The 22,855-nt window shown below is 40.5% G+C and overlaps 6 protein-coding genes across 8 annotated transcripts in view; 4 read left to right on the top strand and 2 right to left on the bottom strand.

Moving 5' to 3' along the window:
• LOC105200202 (dystrotelin) overlaps positions 1-22,855 on the bottom strand; it is a 110,485-nt gene that overhangs the window by 5,830 nt on the left and 81,800 nt on the right. The gene's annotated exons all lie outside the window — the stretch shown is intronic.
• LOC105200201 (serine/threonine-protein kinase RIO1) lies at positions 5-3,410 on the top strand. The gene is made up of 6 exons (XM_011167638.3): positions 5-137; positions 211-452; positions 612-1,627; positions 1,711-1,910; positions 1,966-2,262; positions 2,340-3,410. Exons 2-6 carry the CDS (start codon positions 394-396, stop codon positions 2,442-2,444), a joined length of 1,677 nt encoding a protein of 558 aa, XP_011165940.1. The 5' UTR covers positions 5-137; positions 211-393; the 3' UTR covers positions 2,445-3,410.
• On the top strand, positions 3,244-4,975 carry LOC105200200 (DNA repair protein XRCC3). 2 transcript variants are annotated; one of them, XM_011167637.3, is made up of 5 exons: positions 3,244-3,429; positions 3,552-3,746; positions 4,041-4,171; positions 4,249-4,467; positions 4,526-4,975. In XM_011167637.3, exons 1-5 carry the CDS (start codon positions 3,414-3,416, stop codon positions 4,742-4,744), a joined length of 780 nt encoding a protein of 259 aa, XP_011165939.1. In that variant the 5' UTR covers positions 3,244-3,413; the 3' UTR covers positions 4,745-4,975. The 2 variants fall into 2 exon arrangements, with proteins under 2 accessions (XP_011165939.1, XP_039312061.1); XM_039456127.1 differs by lacking the exon at positions 3,244-3,429 and having other exon boundaries at positions 3,500-3,746.
• On the bottom strand, positions 4,752-5,985 carry LOC105200199 (RNA pseudouridylate synthase domain-containing protein 1). Its single transcript, XM_011167633.3, has 4 exons — positions 5,661-5,985; positions 5,349-5,592; positions 4,998-5,274; positions 4,752-4,925 (listed from the first exon to the last, which is right to left on the bottom strand). The coding sequence occupies exons 1-4, from the start codon at positions 5,889-5,891 to the stop codon at positions 4,778-4,780; spliced, it is 900 nt and encodes a 299-aa protein (XP_011165935.1). The 5' UTR covers positions 5,892-5,985; the 3' UTR covers positions 4,752-4,777.
• LOC105200198 (pro-resilin) lies at positions 7,591-12,225 on the top strand. Its single transcript, XM_011167631.3, has 4 exons — positions 7,591-9,068; positions 9,480-10,610; positions 10,764-11,175; positions 11,529-12,225. Exons 1-4 carry the CDS (start codon positions 9,045-9,047, stop codon positions 11,681-11,683), a joined length of 1,722 nt encoding a protein of 573 aa, XP_011165933.1. The 5' UTR covers positions 7,591-9,044; the 3' UTR covers positions 11,684-12,225.
• LOC105200197 (storkhead-box protein 2) overlaps positions 16,719-22,855 on the top strand; it is an 84,835-nt gene continuing 78,698 nt past the window's right edge. The window contains exon 1 of one of the 2 annotated variants that reach the window (XM_011167629.3): positions 16,719-17,370. The gene's annotated coding sequence lies outside the window, so the exon portion shown is untranslated. The remainder of the gene's footprint in view (positions 17,371-22,855) is intronic. The other variant, XM_011167630.3, reaches the window with a different exon arrangement.

Below are 22,855 nucleotides of genomic sequence, written 5' to 3' on the forward strand. Positions count from 1 at the left end.
AAACCGTGCTTGAGGCTCAATGTGAAGTACACCAATCGCACTCCGTTCCGGTGTTGTGGTTATAATTTATTCATTGTACAAAACTGCGATAAATGCACTAATCTCACAGGATTGTATGACTCAAAAAACTTTCTCCGGTAAGATTAGTAGACATACAATTTAGTTGAATAAAATGCTTCGTGTGCCACGGTCTTAATTGCGTGCTTCTAGGGGAAGGTTAGCTTACGGTTCACTATACGCGAGAGCGAGACGGAAGATAATATGGACAAGTGTAGAGTATAAATACCCTGCGAGACGTGTGACAACGTGTGAGCACGTGTTGTAACGTTGAGACATTGTGCAATTCACGAAGTAATCGTTATTGGAACGAATTATTGGAGGTGATATCTAGTCATGGAAGGATTCGAGGAAGGGCAATTCAGCGACGCTGACGAGGACGAGCTGCTTTGTTGGTAAGTTCCATATATTTCGCTTATACCTTTAATTCTCAAACGAATAATGATTGGTAGCTGGGAGTCGAGGGTTGAGAACGTTTATAAAGTTATTCGCAAATCAATTGTATCCATTTTTGCAAAAGAAAACTATTGTTTACATTTAATCATTTTTCACAGGCAGAATAGATTTAAAGCAAAGCCTGTATTCAATGTGGATCCTAAAAAGCTACTTGAGAAACAAGTAGCTGATCTGCACATTACAGACGGTAAAGAGAACAATGATGACGACGAGGACGATAATTATTGTAACAATGATTACGATTTGGATGAGGAAAAGAATATTGTGGTAAAGACGGATTCACAGAAATCCAACAGTCAGGCTGTATCAACAAAGGTAACGAATTATCAACCTAAACACAAGCTGTTATCCCGTTACGCCAATAAAATTAATTTGGAGAAATATGCGGGTCCTTCATTGCCAGGCCACGTGGCCAACGTGCTGATCGAGAACGACAAACGGGTCGATAAAGATCGCATAAGAATGAAAGACAAGAAAGATCATGCGACGATTGAGAACGTGTTGGATTCGCGCATCAAGAACAAATTGCACAAGCTGTTCGAGAGAGGAGTGCTGGCGGAGATAAACGGCTGCATCTCGACTGGGAAAGAGGCCAATGTCTATTATGCAAGGTCAAAGAACGATGACGAGATTGCTATCAAGATATACCGAACGTCTATCCTGACGTTCAAAAATCGAGAGAAGTATATCAGGGGCGAGTACCGTTTCGACCACGTGCACTCCCTGCACAATCCGCGCAAAATGGTGAAGGTCTGGGCGGAGAAGGAATTTTCGAATTTGAAGCGCCTGGAGCAAGGTGGTGTCCGAGCGCCGCACCCGATTTTATATGGTGGCCATTTGTTGCTCATGGAATTTTTGGGATTGGACGGCTGGGCGGCGCCCAAACTTAAAGACGCCGTACTTACGGATTCAAAGTCGAGGACGTTGTACAGAGAGTGTATCGAAATTATGTGGAAGATGTACAACAAGTGCAGGCTCGTTCATGCCGATTTAAGCGAATATAACATGCTCTATCACGACGGGTCGATCGTAGTCATTGATGTTTCGCAGGCAGTAGATCGTGATCATTGTAACGCGATGGAATTCCTCAGGAATGACTGTAGCAATATTACAGGTGTGACGGCGAAACATTCTAGTATTCTCATTTAAAGTTAAAAAGGAAGAAATGTATTTGATGTACGTGTATTATTTTTTCAGCATTTTTCAAAAAGCACAACGTGGGAGTTATGTCACTTCAAGCTTTGTTCGACTTCATAACGGATCCAACTGTAAATGAAAAGAATATGGACGAGTATCTGAATATGTGGATGCAGGAGGAAAATCAAGAGAAAGATCCACAGCAACAAGTGGAGGAGGCGGTTTTTAAGCAAGCTTACATTCCCCAAAGATTGACTCAGGTACTGCAAATGCATGCAATGCATCAGCTTGGTTCTATTTCATATTTTTTCATAGGTGATCAATGTGGAACGCGATATAAATCTCGCCAAGTCTGGAAAAGATCTAATTTACAAGACGCTGATAGGTTTGAAAGCAGACTTGTCCAAGCCTGCGGAAACACCCGAGATTCTCGCTAACAAACACAAGGCAGAGAGCAAAAGTATAGAGGAGGGAAACGATTCATGTACCTCTTCCGAGGACAATGATTATTCTGACAGCGAGAACGAAAGCGAAACGGGCAGCGAGGATGAGAATAAGAGCAAATTCGTAAATTCAGCTAGACCCAGAAACGAAAGTCCCGAAAGTCGAAAAGTAAGACATCTATTATTCATTCTGCGTAATTATATATCTATTAGTTTTATAGCAAACTAATCTTTATTTGATTTTAGGCGCGTAAGAAGGCAATCAAAGAACAACAGGCGGAAAAGCGGAAAGTCAAGATAAAAAAACACGTGAAGAAACGTAAAATAAAAGTATCAAAAGGAGGAAAATAGAAAATGAATGAGATTATGTAATATTTATATTGATAAATATTTCGACATGTTCTTAAGAGGATCCTAAAATAAATTACCGACATTTTTTTTATTAGAAAATATTTTTGAATTTGTAAATTCAATTCAGTTCCAAATTATTTTACATAAAGTACGCATAAAAATGAAGAAGGTAAAGGGGGATTCTATGTTAATAACGAAAAATTTTTTAATTAAATTAATTTTTTAATGTGTTACATTGTTATTGACATGAAATCACCCTTTTTATTTTTATTTTTGTGCGTACTTTAATTGTTAAAAGAATTTGAAGTTCTGTAGAGTCAATTCAAAGATATTTTTTAAATAAAGTAAGTTGATAATTTGCTTTTGAGGATGGTTTATAACAGCTGTCACCGTAAGAATTTATAAAAGAATAATCGACTATGATTGACCAAGTTCTTATGGTAACGGCTATTATAAACCAATTCTTAGGATCCATTTAAATAAACATATTTAAGAAAAAAAAAGTACAAAAAATAGGACGTAATTATTTAAGAATTCTTGAAGTATTTTGAATTGTGTAAAATACATATATTACATGCCTTTTTTGACAGTTAAAATCAACTTTTTGGTTGATAATAGGCACGTTTATTTATTTATTTTTTTTGCTGAACCGTTTGCGCTAATTCATCTTTTTCCCTTCACGTTGGAAGAGGAACAATTAACTGATGCAGCCAGTTCAGTTAAAAAGAACAAACTTGATGTCTAATATTTTTTACTTTGTTCGAAATATATTCTTTGCTGCGGACAAAAGATGGCGCTACAATCGCGAGGAGAATAACGACCATCAATGTACCATCTGACATTCGATTTATCAGAGATTTTCTCTCGAGAACGTGTTTAATTTCAAATCGATTGTTCAAATTATCAATTGTCGAACACTGTAAATGACATGAACGATCTATTAAAGATATCGAAAATCACAGTTTCGAAATGGAAGATCTATTAGGTATTGTAAGAAAAGAAAGCGTACCTTTGTTCTAAATAAAGTAACATTGTTTTGAATCACTAAATCAAAACAGCATTCTAACATTCGCGCCGGCTAATTTGTAATGTGCAATTGCATGCTAGTGACGGATGCAGGCTCAATTAAAGAGAGGTTTCTGACGACTGGTTGCTCGAGACTGGATGCAAAACTCGGAGGCGGCATACCTTGCAGAGGTGTCACACAGATTTATGGTGCTGCTGGCACCGGAAAGTCACAGTTGGCTTTGCAATTGTGTCTCACCGTTCAACTGCCGATAACCGCGAACGGTCTTGAAGCTGGTAATATTTGAATAGCCTGGAAAAATATATTGCTCGAGATTGAGAACAAATGGAAAAAATTCTATAACGCGAAACTATACCTTTGAATTCTTTATATGAATATTATATTTCAATGTCTTTATTTCTATGTATTTTAAAGCACTTGATATATTTAGAAAAAGAAGATAAATTCGAGATAAATATTAAATCTGTAGATTTCTATATTGTACATTCCCTCTTGATTATCTGGAATCTTCTTCAAATATTTATGCTATTATTATGAAACGTTTATGGTGAAATTGCTAATGTTAACAGGTGCCATATACATTTGCACAGAAGCTGCTTTTCCCTCAAAACGGTTGCAGCAATTGCTGGAGAACTCAAAGATAGCTAAAACTCATTCTGTGAATGGAGATGTGATATTTGTGAGCCACATAGCTACCATTGTAATTAAAATATTGTCTATTAAAATTGAGGTTTAACGCAATATGTAGATTACAACTTGTCAACTTATTAATTTCAGGAAAAATTGGAGGATTGCCTGCAACGCGACGTTCCAGTGTTGATGAATGCTCGTAAAATAGGATTGCTAATCATCGATTCGATAGGTGCACTTTTCAGAGCGGAGGATTTGCAAGAGCCAGATAAAATCCAACTACTAAGCAGAAGCAAGAGAAGCATTGGAAGGCAATTACACGAACTTTGTAAAAACGATGATTTATGCGTGATTTGCATTAATCAGGTAAAAACAATTTTAAAGACATTGCCATATTACATGCTGATATAACTGACTTTCACAGGTTTGCGCGGTTATAGATGGTCACAGACTCATTACTGAGAATGCGACCGAGCAGCCAGCTCTAGGATTCACATGGTCGAGCATGATAACCACTTCTATATATTTCTATAGAAATAGGAGACTCTCCGTGCGATACGCTTGCGTAATGTTAGCCTCGCACTTGCCGAGGCTCACTTTCCAATTCGAAGTGAACGAATCTGGTATCAGGGTAATTGAATAAGCCCGTGTTACAGAAAACAAGAACATCTTAATTTTATTCCATGAATTTGTATATATCGCGAAATATATTCTCGTCCAAGATCTTTGTTACATTTGTCGCTTTGTAATCAGACAATGTAGAGGCGTCGAACGGATCCGTCGTTCTCACGTCTATATTTTCAATATCACAGTTTAGTATTAACCTTGAAAGCAAATATAGCGTTAATAAAGATAATTATGTACGTTTCAAGCAGCAATGCTCTATGTTAACTAACCTAAGAGAATGAAGGTAGGTTCTGTGAGGTTCTACATCCTTTCCTTCGCTATACGTGTAATCTCCTATAACTGTATGACCAATATGATGACAATGTACTCTTAACTGGTGCCGTCTACCTGTGCCAGGTGCTAACAAGATTTTAGTGGCGGGTTTGCCTTTCCAATACCCATGTTCCAATACTACCAGTGTCGTGTACGACTTGCGTGGCTTATCGCAAAAGGCACTGTCGCTCGTACACATTTTATGGTTGCCAGTCTTCTCTCGAATATCTGCACCTAGATCGAGAAAGAAGTCGAATTGAGACTTTGTCAAATAGATCGTTACTACAATGTTGCAATTAATTGCTAACCGATGGGTCTGTCGATTACAATGTGAGGTTCGTGTATGTGACCATGCACCAGTGCTAGATAGAACTTTTGCACTTTGTGATTTTCAAAGGCGAACGATGCCGCTCTGGCCGCCCTTTTATTCAACGCTATGCACATGACGCCGCTCGTGGGATAATCCAAGCGATGTACAAAGTGAAACTCGTGGCACAGTCGTGGGTTAACCAGGTCCGGCAGCATCTCTCGCAGTTCCGTCTGAAGAGTATTCTGAAAAACGTTAACGCCTGATTTAATTGGACACGTCAATCGCACGCCTCGAACGAAGATGTCCTCACCTTTCTGTCAGGATTATTACTGTTTATGTACATGTCGTAGGGCTTATCAACTATCAAAAAGTTCTCGCTGCGATGCATGATCCTGACACTCCTGGCGGACGTGTGCTTCTCGTACCAATCGTTCACTAGTCTCTTGATGTACGAGTGTATCAAACGTATTATCGTGTACGTGAGATTGCAGACGATCAGCGTGCACGTGTGTAAGAACCTGTTGATATTTATTCTGATCATTGTAGAGCGAGGTACCTATCTCGATTCCGAACGAGATTGTCTCCGCGTTGCGGCCATCTTCACTTATTTACACACGCGGAGGAAACGACACGACACGACACACATGCGCACACACACACATGACGTACAACGTGCGTTTATAAATAAACAGGGTCGAGTAGTAATTAGTTAAAAAATTAAAAGTCAAATAATAAAGTTAAAAAGTTAAGAACTTTAACCTGATTTGGAATTAGTTATTTTTAACTCATTCCAATTAGTTATTTTTAAAATACATAAATTTTAAATAATTTATTAAAAAGTTAAAAATTCATGTATATGAAAGAAAAAAATTATAAGACATTTGCACATAAAAAAAAAGAATACTTCTTTGTTATTTCATATATAAATTAAATTTATAAATAACTTGTAATTTTGAACTTTACTTAATTTTAATGTAACTAAATTAATTTTATAAACCATTAATTTTAATTTAGTTTTGTTAAAAAAAAAAAAAAAAAAACTTATTCAACCAGTGCAAACAAATTTTATATTTTTGTCCTATCAATTTATTTTTATGTAACGATAATTTTTAAATTTATATAAATAAATTAATAATTTTGTGAATTATGCACTATTACTGTTGTGTAACAATTGCACAGAATTGTATAACAATCGAGATGTGAGAATGCGCGAAGAAGCATGAGAGACTATGTAAAAAAGAATGAATGCATTTCCGCCTCTCTTCAATTAGAGGAAACAAGTTTTCCGTTTCTGTTTTCAAATTGTATGTTTCACGTCTCTCTTATTCTTTTGTTTTTTTTTTTCAATTTAAAAATCTTTTAATTCCAAACTAATTGTTCATGATATGCAATATATGCTAATGTTATTAAAAATAAGTAATATAATACATTTGATAATTAGTATCAGTAAAATCAGTGGCAAACTGTGCGGGGATTATTGTGTTTTTTGATAATTGAAAATTTTAAAACTCAACGTTGGATTATCACGCGAATAATTGATGGCGATCGGAATGCAATGTAGAGATTTGTATGCCGACATAGAACGGCTACGTTCTCATTTACACAGATGACACAAAGCCGAGAGATACGTATCTAGAGAGGAATCGTGTGCCACACACAAAACATCTTCTCTCAACGTGTATTCGCAGTTCGCACAAGGAGATTGCATTCGTCGTGTCTGCTCGTAAAATATAATCGAACGTCGAGCGAACGAAAGGATTTTTCATCTCATTACATCATATTGTATTTGCTGTTTTCTCACTCTTTTTTCATCACTAAAGAATGGATCGAGAATTTCAAAGATGCAAAGATAATAATGCACGCAGAAAAATATAAATTCTATTGCTAAGAAAAGCAATTACCTAATTTACACTCTTTTTTTAGCAAGTAACGGTTACCTATAATGAAGAATGTTTCCTTAATAATTGCTTAATAATTTAAAATATACTTATCACGAATTTGAGAAAAACTCATTATCACGTTTTTCGAAAGAATTTGTACTCTTTCAAAGAATATTATAAGGTTTTATTGAAAAAAATATATATATAATAAGCAAATTAAGTTTTCGTTTTAACTTAATATTTTTAATTTAAGTATTAAATTATTAGAACGCAGAATATATTTTGAATAAATTTGGTGCCTATGATAAACTTATAAAATATTTGCAATATTTCTAATATTTACTTATAATATATAATTGAAGTAATTAACATTTTTCTGTGTGTACACAGAAAAGTTCATTTTAAGTAAAAATTCTTTAAAATTCTCAAGTAAAAATTCTTTACTTAAGAAATGTATGATTCAAACGGAATAAAATAAAAATTAATCGATTCGTTGAAAAGATCAATCAAGAACATTAACGAGTGCTTAGAGAGTCACTTCAAGAGACCTCGCGCACTTATTTGGTGCTACGCATGCAAATGTATGCACGTGCATGCACATAGTCTGCAGAAAATTTGTGCAATCCGAGCATTCGTACCGATTGCAGGTGACGGTAGTAGCGGTGGCACACTGGATGAGACGGGATACGTTATGCAAGTTTGCGCCATACAAGTGTATTGCGTCAGAGTGGATCGTCGTCGGTTCTACGTGTAGACGGAGAAGTCGCGACGTTTAGGCTTTTTACAATTTGAGGACATGCATTTCACGCGCACATCACCCGGTATTTAAGCGCGTCAATCAGGAAGAGTCAACAAACTTTTTTTTTTTTACAAACATTCAAAGATTTCGTGGACCAAACTTTCTAATTTTTTATCACATTCGAAACATGATAATAATAATAAATATGATAACGATAGAATAATGATATTGTGATTCGATAGCTTTTGCGTTAATAGGCTTCTACAATAAGCTATTAGTCGGTATCATAAGTCACAAGTCATAAAAATTGATCAATCACAGTCGAATATTCTCTTCACATTTGACTGTGATTGGTCAATTTTTATAGCTCATGACTTATGATACCGACTAATAGCTTATTGTAGAAAGCCTTTAAAGCGTAGCTTTTCTGATCTTTCTACTGGCAGAGGAAAAATTAATAAAATTAATGAAATGGTACGGTTACATATATCATGATTAATTAAGTACGAAATACACGCGTTGTCCAATCTTTCATGCATACAGAATGTAGTTCCTCAGTCCCTTTTATATCGCGCAGTTTGAGAAAAGACGCGGCTGAGCATATATTTTTAACTTCTTTCGCGCGCGACGGTACAACGGAGCAATATATCAAGGACCGCGTCAAAGGCGAGACGATTTAGAGGCGCTCCAGATGATTACGAGTTAACGATTCGCGCGGCGCAATGCTGATGGGACGGGAGTCCGCGATCGGCGAGATATAGAGCGCGAATCTGCTCGTGAGCATACGCTTACGTATACGCCGATCCGGCTCTCTTCCATCGATCCCATGTAGCATCTTGTGACACACTTGCGTCGAACGTTGCTGTAAATCTTGCCGATTGCACCAAACTATGATCTAGAAACGCGGATGAGCCTCGGGATATATAAGGAGCGGAGCGAACCGGAGTGTTTGTCATTCCCTCGAGAAATCCATCCCACGCTGGAAGGGTAGCAACCAGAGCTGGGGAGAGCGTGTCTCCCTCGGAGGGATAGTGTAACAGAAATTCCATTTTCCTTTTGCTGCTTGGAAAGTATTATGGGACTCGCCAATATGTTTAAGGTGAGAAGAATATGATATCTAGTTTCATAATGCTTATGAAATATAAAACTAATGGACGTACCTTCGAATATATCTGAGTTTAGAAATAATTTTGTTGAGAAGTTGATCAATTCATGAAAAAGTATTTCACATATATATATATATTTTTTATATTAGACTTGAAATTTCATTTCTATAAAAAATTATTCATTTCTATAAAAGGATTTAACTTACTATAAGAGTTGGCTACTAAAATTAATTTTGTGACGTGGCAGAAATCATATAATTTTGAGGAAGAGAGTAAAGTAACGGAAAATGTATGATACAATTATTTATCTAATCTAATCAGACATAAAATTGAAGATCGTTCAATTTTATAAGATTTGTCAATTTCACATTTATAACGGCGCGTCGAAATTTACATCATATTAGATCAGCGGAGCAACGTTCATCATGATGCTGGTCGTGGCTGCTCGTTCGGAACCTCCGATTAATTCGTACCTACCTCCAAGAGCGGGCTCCTCCGGTGCGAATGGCGGTCGAACCGATCTGACCACTCAGTACGGGGCGCCGGATTTCAATAACGGGGGTGGCGCAACAAGTTTCAGCGGTAACGGCGCAGGTGATGGTCCGTCGAAACTTTACGACGTACCCGTCAGGGGAAACGCCGGTGGAAATGGTTTAGGTCGAGGAAACGGATTTGGAGGTGGACAACCCTCCAGCTCTTATGGCGCTCCCAACGGTGGCTCTAATGAAAACCGAGGCAATGGAGGAAGACCGTCGACTAGCTACGGTGTTCCTGGTGCGAATGGGAACAACGGGGGTGGTTTCGGAAACGGAGGCGACAAAGGAAGACCGTCGACCAGCTACGGCGTTCCCGATGCGAGTGGGAGCAGCCAGGGTAGTTTCGGAAACGTAGGTAACGGAGGAAGACCGTCGACTAACTACGGCGTTCCTGGTGCGAATGGGAACGGGGGTGGTTTCGGAAACGCGGCTAACGAAGGAAAACCGTCGACTAGTTATGGCGTTCCGGGTGCGAATGGGAACAGCCAGGGTGGTTTTGGAAACGGAGGAAGGCCTTCGACTGGCTACGGCGTTCCTGGTGCGAATGGAAACAACGGGGGTGGTTTCGGAGGAAGACCGTCGACTAGTTACGGCGCTCCCGGAGCGAACGGAAATCACAGGGGTGGAAACGGCGGCAACGCAAGTCCCTCGACTAATTATGGCGTACCTGGTGGAAATAACGGAAATACGAATGGCAAAGGTCGCTTTAATGGCGGAAATAGTGGCGGAGGACCATCAAACAACTACGGAGTCCCAAATGAAAATGCATTCGGTGGAGGATTGTCAACCAGTTACGGTCCACCTAGTAGAGGTGGAAATGGTAATAGCGGCTATCCATCCGGTGGCTCAAACGGAGGAAGTTTCGTAAACAATGGGGCTAACGGTTATCCATCTGGAGGTCCAAATGGAAATGCAGGAAATTTCGGCGACGGAAGGGGAGGAAAAGGAGGAGGAAGTAGTGGTGAGGGTTACAACGACAACGCGCAAGAGGGAAGTACTGTAAGTATACGAGTCAAAATAATTGGATCGGAAACGAACGTGACAAACATCCGAGAAGAACGGTAGTTTTCTTCAGAAATATTTGTCCTTTCCGATATTTCCGTCAAACCATCTTCGTTTCAGCGTTGTGTTTGAAGGGATGTTATTTTTCAGGAGCCGGCAAAATACGAGTTTTCGTATAAAGTGAAGGATCAACAAACCGGTAGCGAGTATAGTCACACGGAGACTAGAGACGGTGACCGAGCTCAAGGCGAGTTCAACGTTTTGCTTCCAGACGGTAGGAAGCAGATTGTTGAGTATGAGGCTGATCAGGATGGATTTAAACCGCAAATTAGATACGAGGGCGAAGCGAATGCCGGCGGAGGATACAGCTCCGGCGGGTCGAATGATAACAACGATGGTTATTCTTCTGGTCGACCGGGTAGCGAAGCGGGTGGCTTCGCGAACAACTCAGGATTTAATGGAAGCGGTACTAACGGTGGTCGTTCGAGTGGTGGCCCCGGCGACGGAAACCCTGGCGGATTTAATAGCGGAGGTGGCGGTGGTTATCAGTCGGGAAGACCAGGTGCGATAAGATGCGTTGTTTAATTGAGTCGAAATGGCGCGAAAGGCAAATAGAAATTTCAGAAGAATATATTAGAGAACTTTTAACTCTTGTGTAATGCGATATTAAATTCTGTATGTAAAATATCTTACATTATTGAAAGATTGTACTTTTAATCATTTTAATTTTGAAGTATTGATATACCTCAGATTTTTTTCTCTTCTTTTCTTTTTTTCCTCTCTCTTCCGTTTAAATAAAATAATTTAAGAGAGAAGATAATTTTCGTAGAAAAATAAATCAAATTGCGCGCTTTAACTTCTATTTGTGGAACTTTTAATTGAGAATTTTAGTTGAGTCAATTTTATTTTTTACAGCCGGACAATCATTTGGCCGAGATAACGATGGTGGTTTAAGCGGCGATATCGGCGGGTACTTTGCCAATTCTCCTAGCAATAACATCGGCGGCAGTGACAGCGCGAACGTCGGAAGCAACAGACAAAACGGCGGTAATGGTGGTTACCAGTATTAAAGAACACATAGACCGGTCTATTATTTATAGTCCGTTCTTAAGACCGGTCCCTCTCAAGAATACAGTCTTAAGACGCTAATCTGTGATTGGTTCGTGACATCTTAAGATTGTATTTAAGACAATCTTAAATATAAAACGGACTATGAATACCAGCCATAGTTTAATAGATTTAGAGATTATCACAGTCTTGCATAATCTTGCAAAAGGATGAAGAATCGACCGAGGAAAGTTATTTATACTTTTTTTTATATATATTTAACCAAATGTTATTAACAGTGATCGCACGTACATACAATGGGAACCTCCTGTATTACCGTATTATTGTATTATCCATTAACAAGATTTTTCCATCGTCAACAAAAAGACGTAAATTTATAAAAATATCAAGATACACCTTTTGCGCTCTAGTTTCCGTAAATATAAAATTCATAAATCAATATTATTAAATGTCCCACGTTCATAGCACGACTTATTTAAACTTGTGTAGCAACTTTTAGCTAGTAAGCAAAAAAAGAAAAAAAATAATAAACGAACGTATAACCGACACCGATAGAAATTCTTTCTTCGTCGTCGTACGAAACATACCTTTCCTCGACCGTTCGTTGCGATAAAGTCGAAGGACATATCTTGAATCTCTGCACTTTTCTTGATAGACACACGAAAATTGCGTAATAATCGCAGACGTCAAACCGTAACGCGGAATTAGATATTGTGTGCGCATGCAGGTGCGTAGAATAACTTCGTCCTCTTGCTACGCCAAACTAATTTCGCACTTCCGCGGTGTGCTCGGGGGAGCGCGACCTTAAGGGTCGCACGACGCACTCGTACGACAAAGATTAACACGGCAGAAACACGGCCGATGTGTACAATTACGTAGCTTCGTATCCGGCTTGCGTTATATCTCGTGTGACCCGCTCGCTCAGGCCGTCGACAGGAAGTCGAAGTTGGCCCGGTCCGCCACGTGTGAATCTCCGGGGATTAAAATGCGCGCCGCATTGCAGCCGGCCGCGGTTTCCCAAACGGCCCCCCGAGATGTGCCCACGACGAGACGATCGTAAAAGGCGATGCGGTAGCCATCTCCGATTTCACCGTTTAGCCGGACTATGATCCGCCGCGATGTAAAATTCGGTCGATCTAAGAGGACAAAAACGTACCACGACACTTGGGTCACGTTGCCCATTTATCGCAGTTCCAGTGGCAGTTTTCTCTTAATATTCCACGTTTATTCTCCAGTTACGTGCGGATCGATTCTCGACATCTAAAAATATCTCGAAGATAGATTCGTCAGACATGTCCAGAGCATGTGACAACAGTGGACGCTTTTTGCTGGCTCGTATATTCAAAAATTATTAAAAAAAAAATTGTGTAGCATAGAAAACTTTGCCATAACTGACGAGAACTGTCACTGGAACTGCGATAAACAACACGACACTTAATTTTGGGTCCAAGTGTCGTGCTGGTTCGTATGTTAAAAGATTATTTAAAAAGTGTAATCGCCAGAACTATTTTCAAAAATAATTGTATAGCATAAAATTCTGCCGGAATTGACGAGAATGGTCGCTGGAACTGCGATAAATAGGCACGACACTTTTTGTCCAAGCGTCGTGGTATGTTTAATATTTTAGTGTAAAAAAAAATGTTATATATTATATAATCTTTTTGAAATTGCAACCAGCGATAGAACTCTGATAGTACTAACTGGAACTCTTGTCAAATATACTAATATTTATTGTTTTCTTGTACTTTAAAGGAGAAGGCGCACATTTTTCATAAATTTAATGAGGCTAGCATATATTTTTCATAATTTTCTTAATATTTGAGAAATGTTCTGTACATCCTTGAAAAACTCCTAGCTCCGAAACATACTTTCTCGTAAGCTTAAAATGCAAGAAAAATTATTTATTTCTTCTATTTCCTCAAGAGAAATGTCTACATAAATATATATTGTCCTCTCGAAACCTTTCACACAAATTCCGAAAAAAAAAAAAAAAAAACTTTTGTCCGCCTATATTGCGTAAGCTTCACGCAAGACGATTGTGCGTCTTAGTTAGGTGAACATTTCACGCGGGACGCGTGAAATTCTCGCGCATTCACACGGGACGAGGCATCGGCAATATTTCATAATTAGTTGCAATTCAATTTGTACGGCGACGATATGCATGCGCGTATGCGTAGACGCACGCGTGCAAATGCGCATAAATATAGCCAGCGCAGAACCAGGAACAAGAGAAACAGGTTCCAGCCACGGTACCGTAGATCCTTAAGGCATCACGGAGAGAATGGTAGACCAGCTGCGCCCGCTGCTCGGGATTTCACTGTAAATGTCAACCTAAGGCACGCGAAACGTCCCTCCGATTTAAAGGAAAGTCGTTCCGCGAGCCGAGCCGCATAATAAAGCCGTTGCGCGAACGCGAAGGGATGAAAGACGCGAAGAGGGTGTTCATTCAACGACCGACTCTGGCACACGCCTCCGGAGGACGCTTCACCCCTCGCCATCTCCTCGCCTCGTTCTCGCATGAAAATATTGCCGAAGAAAGGAAGCTAACGCTCGTCGTTCGTTCAACTTTCGAGAAGTACGGATCATTTATTCGTGAAAAAAATCAGAGTCGATGGCTCGCATTAAAGTGACAGAATAAGAAATGAACGAGCGGGACAACAATATCATAGATTCTTTTTGTCGATCGACTCGTTCAGACGACATTATGCGGCTGGATAGCCCGATCGAATAGTCAGATCTTCATCGTAAAGGATAATTGATGTGGCGCGAGGAGATTCTCTCGCTCGTCCCGAACTTTCCAAACTTTCCTAACGCGACAACCGTTTTTTTAAATTTCGAAAGGTGAAAAAGATATTGTTATACGCGTTGCGGAGCGACGTAGCCCCGTTACGCTTAAACAGAGATACTTGCCGGGCACATTAGAAAGTTGCGAACTTTATGAAAGTACATGAGCCCATAAGTATCGTTAATTACCCGCTCCTCTGCGAGTGCGAAGTGGTCTAACGTCCGCGAGGATGCTAAACGCCGCCCTCGCCGCCCAAGAAGATCCGTCTAATTATTTTACAGCGATGTGAAAATTGCCAGATCATCGCAAAACAATTTCGCGCCATTCCGCTCTTCCTGTTAGCCTCCTGAAATCCTCCATATCTTTAAAACGTCGAACCGTTCTCGCATCGCAATAATATTCTGTCTCTCTCGATTTGTGTATAAATGTTGTAATATTTATTGAAACGTAGTTTGATTCAATGATTAAACGTCAAATCACGGGCTGTCACTGATGACATAATGATTCTAAATTTTATTCATTCAATTATATTTATTATTGTCTTTGCTTATTTAATCTGTTTGTTTCATTAATACTGTCATTGAATTCAAGAAAATATTTCCAATTAGACTGATGCTGCTGATTCGACTAGAGCTCTGTATTATAAGAGTAGCGCAATCCTTTTATCTCTTAGCGATGCCGACTGATGAACCTAATGATCTCTCATCCAATGATTTTGATGAGCATCCAGTGATTTTAGTTTCCACACTTTTCAATCAATCAGCATTAGGTCCAACAGAGCGGCGTTTGCGCTACTCTTATAATATAGAGCTCTAGATTCAACATTTTTTTCTCTGATTATGCAATTAAGATGTTAATTTTGTAAAAAAAATGCGAGGTGTTCTTCGTTTTGTCCTTTCTTTAGCACACAAAAATCACGATCGTTCTCGCTTTGGTACGTTATATTATTTTGGCAGAGGATCGGCATAGATAATTATCTAGCTAAATAAGGTGGAAATGTTCGGGGATCCGATAAATCTCACTCCTCGGCGTAACGTTTCGCGACGAGGCGTCTTGTTACCGGGCGCACTTAGGTGTTTTCGGCCATATTCGGCGTTGCGTCCGGGCGTCTTTACGAGCCAGACAGGAGGACCCACGTCGGTAACCCACGGCCGCTCTCAGCCTTTCCCCGTCCCTCTCTCGCTCTTCACGAAACGTAATCGTTTTTGCAGCCGGTCCGGTTCTCGGCGTCACCGACCTACCGGAACGCGTCGCGCCGGTCTCGAGCGCGACGCCCGCCGCCCGGTCGGGCCGGGGCCGCAGGTACGAAGAGACATGAAACGTACACGCGGAAATTCCACAGTAATTTTCGCCGGCACTTCCCTCTCCGCATATCTCTGCGCGAGTATCAACGAGCCCAAGGACGCAGAGGTAAAACCTTCGCGTCGTCCGTCTTCCGAGAGCCGCGATGAGAGGATCTTAATAAATCGCCCGGAGGTTTCATTCGGAATGCCCGAATCGCTTCGACATCGCTCGCCATTGTAAGACACGAGCTTCCTCCGGATCTCGAGGAGACGCTCCGACGTTCCACGCGTGAGCGCGTTACGCGGATGCTGCGATGAACCATGAGTATTGAAAAAGAGCGACTTCCTCCTTAGCAACAGTCAAAAGTAGAAAATCATGCTACTAAATTTAGATTAAAAGTGGACGTCGAGGAAAATACAAATATGCCAGTGGCTGAAGTAAGAGTACCCGAGACACAGATACATCTCTCTGTTCTTCTACGATTCGATTCTTATGCGCAAATCCGAAGGATTCGCGGAGCGAATTCACTCGGACGTTGTCGCGGCAAGTGCAGCTATTTCTCCCGGGAATTTATCGTGAAGGATCCCCTCCGACCGGGTCTTATAAACCGGGTGACTTCTCGCAGGACAACGTATCGAAAGAAAAATCCAAAAATATCCTCGGGGCCCCTGTTCACGATCCCATGCGAAGGAGAGAGAGAGATAAAGAGACGGAGATCTCGGCGTCGCAGCAAAGAGAAAGAGAGAGAAAGATCGAGAGGATGGCCCCTACTCCATTCGCGGAGAGCAAAACCCCACCACACGAATGGCAAACGCACAGCGACGGGGTGGCGAAGAGAGCGGCGCGGCAGGACAAGAGCGAGAGGAGGCGAGAGAGATCCGTGGAGAGAAACGAAGAGGAGAGACCGGCGCTGCTCTGAGTTTTCGGAGCAGTCAGCGGTGGCGGTGGCGGTGGCGGCGGCGGCGGCGACGCAGCGACGGCGGAGCCAGTTTCTCGTAGCTGCTCGTGCGGCGGCAGCCTGCGGCGGCATCGTGTCCGCCGCGTATATCTCTCCCTTCAGTATGAAGCCGACGACCGTGCCAGCTGCAGCGGCTGCACCTGCCGCACCTCCTCGACAACGCGCGACCATCGCAGCGTGTGCTCCGCCGTGCCTGCGACGCGCGTCCTGCGATCCTCCTGATCATCGACGAGACCCTCGGAATTCCGTCCCCGTCCCCGAGACGATCGTCGTCTCCGCGTAAACGCTCCCGATCGATCGCCGTACGCTCGGAAGGGGAATCGACGATCGCGCGATTCCTCTCTGCTCCTTCTTCCTTTCCCTTTTTTTTTTGCGTTCGCCTCCCTTCGTTGACGAAGAGTGAAGCTGAGATTCGCCGAGACGCGTGCTCGTGCACGTGTCGCGCATCTAGGTGCATCCGGTACGCGCGGATGGACGAGTCGCGGGTGAGAAGAACCGTGTGATACGCGAAGGAGGCGGTGCTCTCGGACTAAAAGTGAAAACTCCGTCCTTCGTCCCTCTTGCCTTCATCGCCATCGGTCATCGGGACTTCCGTCGGTGATAACCTTGGTAATTAGGCGAGAACGGGCAGGCTTCGCGGGACGATCGTTCGTCGCGGCAAGGTAAGTCCCGATTCCAGTCTCCGAGGGTCAAGAGCGGTCAGACCTCTTGCGCGACGCGCGATGAGCACGACCGCTTTTGCGAATTCGTAGTCGCGGAATTACGAAATTCGACAGCGCGCGTCCGAAAATTCCTAATTTGCATTTCGAAAGATTACGTGCCGTTCGTCTTTTCGACTTTTCGCACAAGTTTCATTTTTTATTTGATACGCAATAAATTTTATTAGAAAGTTTTTTTTTTTTTTTTCAATAATATTCGCAATTTAATCTTGCAAATTTGGAAAATTATGCTCCTTGCCAATTCGTAAAATTTCACTTTTCGATAACAAGCAGATTTCACTAAACAATCTACTTCAATGATGTAATTTCATTGTATAATGATATACATGTACGATTCGAGTTGTATTTGCATATAAAATTCTATAAAATTAGAGTATGTATACACTAAGGAAAAGAGTTATTAATTAAATTTGTCAACTCGATTAAATTGTTTACGGTTCAACTATTTATGTATTTGACTTAAATGTATAATAAAATTCAGAGGACCCACGAAATTTAACAAATCGAGAGAGAAAGAGAGAGCTAATGCGCTGTTAAACGCTGTTGTGTATAAAAAAATTTGTGTTTATTAATCTTCCATTTAAAAACTTTCAAAACGTTCGAAAATTTGTAAATGGAAGATTAATAAACACAAATTTTTTTATTTCCTCTCTCTCTCTCTCTCTCGGTTTGTTAAATATATAAAATACTTGAATTTCAATTTATGTATTTATTTAACTTAACTACATATGTATTTAATTTAAATACATAAATGTTTGATCTGAAGAAATTCAATCAAGTTGACAACTTTTTTTTCAGTATAAATACATATACATGTGTGTCCCCTTATTTCATATACAATTATACGTACGTATATTTTTTCTTTCGATACTCCGTTGGAATTGGATCTTGATGTTTCCATCTCGTATTTATCTTGTAATGTATATCTTGTAAGATAAATTACGTGTAACGATTTAGAATTAATTGAATCTATTTAAAAGCATTCGCCGTCCTTAGTTTCGTTCTCCGTTTGATCGGTGCGATATATCGACTAATGATCGTAACGCTCAGATTTAATTGGCCTTTCGATCGCGGAACTTGTTGTCTAACTTGTCGTGTAAATGACCCGAAGATACTCATTTATACGAATAACGTGAGGGGCCCTCTTGTCGAGAAAAAAAGAGGAAGGAATAACATTTATCTTCGTGCTTCCGCCACGCGCTTTACAATAACGCAACGATAATAGCGTTAATAACGGCGATCCATGCGCGGGGGTCTTCATTAATGCTAGTCGACGAGAGATGGGTCCTTTGAAAGCCTGAGAACCCGGATGATTTACCGCGTCGTCTCGTCACGACGAGACCAACCCGACGATTTATTCGGCTGAGGTCGATGGTCTCCTTTTCCGCACGAATCGACGAGAGGCCTGCCGCGACCTCGACCTCGGCAAATAACGCGGAATTACCATCTCGGATAGCTGAAACAGCCGGGAATAATGTAACGTGGGACCTCGAGGCCAGAGAGACGATCGCCTGTAGCATAGTCGCAACAATTCTCGCTAATGTGTTGCATTAATCGCGAACTATTCTTCCTCTTTCTCTTTCTTCCCCTCTCTCACTCTTTCTCTTTCTCACTCTGCCTTCTGGGACGAATCACGATACGCAATACGGAGCCGAGTAATATTTTGTTTCATTTCAAGTTGTCGACATATGCGTAGAAAGAACAATTTTGCTAAAATACAGATCTGAAAATAATTATGTTGAACAATTAAAAAAAAATTATATTTCGATGTTTAATTTAAGCTAATTGCCAGAATGTCAAAACTTTTTGCTGTAATATTATCGTGCTTGTTTTACATAATTAATTCGACGGTCCAACATAAAATTATTAATTTTCTGGTTTGAATCTAGCTATTTAAAAATTTTTAATACTACAATGAAACTGTCCCTTCCACGTTGAGAGAAAAGATTACTAAATTTCAATAAACATTTGTTTGAATACTGCGATGAAAATATTTATTAAATGTAAATAAATTTTTGTTTAATACGAGAGAATCACATAATTTAATTATCATATCTTTTTTTATTGAATAAACGTTTGTGTATCGCAAATAAATATTTCGTTGCAAATATTCAAGTAAGTTTTTTTTTCTCAGCGCAAAACAATCAATCAAAAATAATTAGTAATTTTCATAGTTCTACAATTTAATATTGGATTAAAGCTCAGAATTTCGTATTCTTTAATCTCCTCGTCGCAGCTATTTTTTACGTATTGAAAGTCAATCTGAGAATCTGTTCAGATAAATAATTTTGAAATCAATTTTTGCATCATCAAATTAGAATTTTGATCGTGAGAGATAAAAAAAAAATATATAATTGTCGCCGGGGTAACGCGTTCCGATCGATTCGATTGAATTTCGACGGCGCAGGTGCAGAGCTTCCTCTTTCGGCGCGATCGCAACCGTTTAGTTTTCGCGATCCGCGACTCGCGTCAGCTCTCCGTGTTTCACGCGCGTCGCAATTAAAGTCGCAACTTGTCTGCGGCGACATGGCGACGGCGTGTGTCCCGGGTCCCGGGGAAGGCAACCGCGAACGCGCAGTCATTAACTCCCGACACAATGCGGGGCAATTAAACTGATTTGTGTGTCCCCGCTCGCGAGAAACTCGCTTAATCTAATTTCCGTGGCGATCTACTTAATTATCTTGATGGTTTTCGGACCCTTGGTCGCGTTCGGCCGATTAGGCCGAGGCGTACCTCGGGAAAGCGACTTTTTTTTTTTTCGTCGTGCACAACGCTGCGACGGTTAACTTTATCGTCGTTAGCCGTCGATCGCGTGGATATGAAAGCGAACGTCGGGTTCATCGACACTACACGTTTGACACAGAGTGGCTCGATAAATATGATATACATATATTTTCTACCTGCAACGCTCTTTAGGATATTTTACAATATACGTATATACACGTATATGTACCTAAATAAAATATTTTGAAGGATACTGCAGGTAGAAAATAACGAAGAAAGGTCGTCTAAACCCTCGCCTTACGTAAACGGCTTTCCCCCCTTAGAAAGCTTTCAAAAGTGGCAGGCTATCTAACTTTCACAATAATAAACAAGGGTAAATATAGTAAAAGTAATAAGGTATCGAGGACTGTCCGATCTTTTTTGACTGCCGTACCATTTATCGTTTTGAACCTCGTGACCCGTGTGCGTTCGGCGTCCATTGGAAAACTTGCCTGTGGCCCTGTAAAATCGTTCGCATGGCAGCCGTGCAGAAGTGGCACGCGCAAGCAGGTGAAAAACGTATAAAGGCCGCACCTGTGTACGGGTATACGCGGACCTGGTTCAATGCGATATTAATTGAGTGCATTTAGCGCCCATATTTTACGACAATTGACACAAATGCATTCTGCGCCGGGGGACGGTGGTACGTACAATGCGCTATCGATTCCCGTTTCGGTAATAACACCTGGCTAAACTCGTTCCTATTATCGTTCGATAATAATCGCCGATTTGTCTCCGGGAACGGGACTAGAACGAATGGACGAGAAACCGTACGTGAAAATTGCGTAACGCCTTGATTCGAGCGAATCGAATAAATTCATGTACCGTTTTTGACGTCTTTTACGAAAGACTGGCAACAACGCCAAGTACACACCGTGTGCGTGCGTGTCTTTATCAGGTTTTTTTTTACTGGCCGATTAAATCGGAATAGTTAATGTGTGAGAAACATTAATTGCGGCGCATTGCTTCACGTGCAGCGTAAAGAAAAACGATACTTGATGATGCAGATAATGGCGCAGTTTTTTTACTCGTTGTTATTAAAAAGAGTGAAAAATAGAAATAATAATAGGAAAATATAGACCGACGATGTGAAAATAACTAATTAAAGATAATTACATGCTGAAAAAAGAGTTCAGTAATAATAATCTAGCTTTCGTAAAATAATTTCAATTAAATGTTTGTGATTGATAATATAATCAAATATTTAGTAATATTTAGCAATTATATTAATAGTAACCAATCGGTTACCAAAGGTTACTATTACTAAATATTGCTGATATTAATGACACAGTTTTTTTACTCATTGTTATTAAAAAAAGTGAAAAATAAAAATAATAATAAAAAATATAGACCGACGATAGAAAAACAATTAATTAAAGATAATTACATATTGAAAAAAAAAGTTTAGTAATAGCAATCTAGCCTTGGTCAAATAATTAAATGTTTGATTGATAATATAATCAAATATTTAGTAATATTTAGTAATTATGTTAATAGTAACCAGTCGGTTATCAAAGATTACTAAATATTGGTTATATCAATTGAATATTTAATTAAAATTATTTCATTAAAGCTTAGTAATTATGATCTAGATTTCATTATTACTATTATACTATTTTTTTCAGTATAGCTTCTTCCGGCGCACAATTTAATGGACCTGAAAGTGTATGCAAAATCACACAAGAAATATCAGCACTGATAATCCAGCTGTTGCGAATAAAGCTCACCTTTAATTGAAGCTGAAAAATATAATTATTAGAGAAAGGATAGCAAAATAAAATAAAGAATTGTGCCTACGTTGCGAGTTTAATTGCCATTGCTCGACAATTATTTATCAGACGCGTGTGATGCGAGATACGGCAAACGGGTACAGGTGTGGAAAACGGGTTATCTTCGCGAGACGAGTTCGAAAACGATATGCGCGAACGTTCGTGGACGCGAAGTCGATCGTTAAGTAAGTCGACGGCCAGTCGAGTCGCCGTAAAGATTAGCGCGCTGCGCGGCCGCTAAACGCGAACCGTGGCCGGCGCAAAAGAAGATTACGGTTCGGCCTGAGTACATCGTTACGCGGGGCCTTTTATGCCCGGCTCAAATCGCCATTTAGGTACTGTTTACAACGATGCCCCGAGCTACGGACGGTCGGGTCGGACTACAACCGCGAAATGGACTTCGCCTCGCGTAATACGGCCCCGCGCGGGATCCGAGATCGAAAATAAGTCTCAGTCCGACGTTATCCGAGTCTCGTAAACCCTTCGACCCCGGCAACGTTTTGACGCGACAATTAGAAAACTATCGCGAATTAATCGGACATCTTCTCGCGGAGCTCTCGCGTCGCGGACGTTTCGTATCCCGCGCGGTAACATCGCGCTTTTCTCTCTTTCTCTCTCGAGTTCACTTATCGTATTTCACTTGGATTCGCTTCGGCCGACAGTTTTGAAGAAGCCTCTCCTCTCGAAGGCTTACGTAAAAGCGTCAATCGTGCAAGATATTTTTTGGCGAGCGAGCACCGATTGCACCTGATAAAGCCGTAGACGCGAGGCGTGTGCGCGCCGATACCAGCGACCTTCACGAACGATCGCGCCCGCACACGCAGTTACGTTCGCCGCGTTTATTCTCGACTTATTTATAGTCGACCTTTAACAGTACTCTTACTCGGATCTTTCAT

This window comes from Solenopsis invicta, chromosome 12 (genome assembly GCF_016802725.1).
Source record: "Solenopsis invicta isolate M01_SB chromosome 12, UNIL_Sinv_3.0, whole genome shotgun sequence".
Taxonomy (NCBI): Eukaryota; Metazoa; Arthropoda; class Insecta; order Hymenoptera; family Formicidae; genus Solenopsis; species Solenopsis invicta.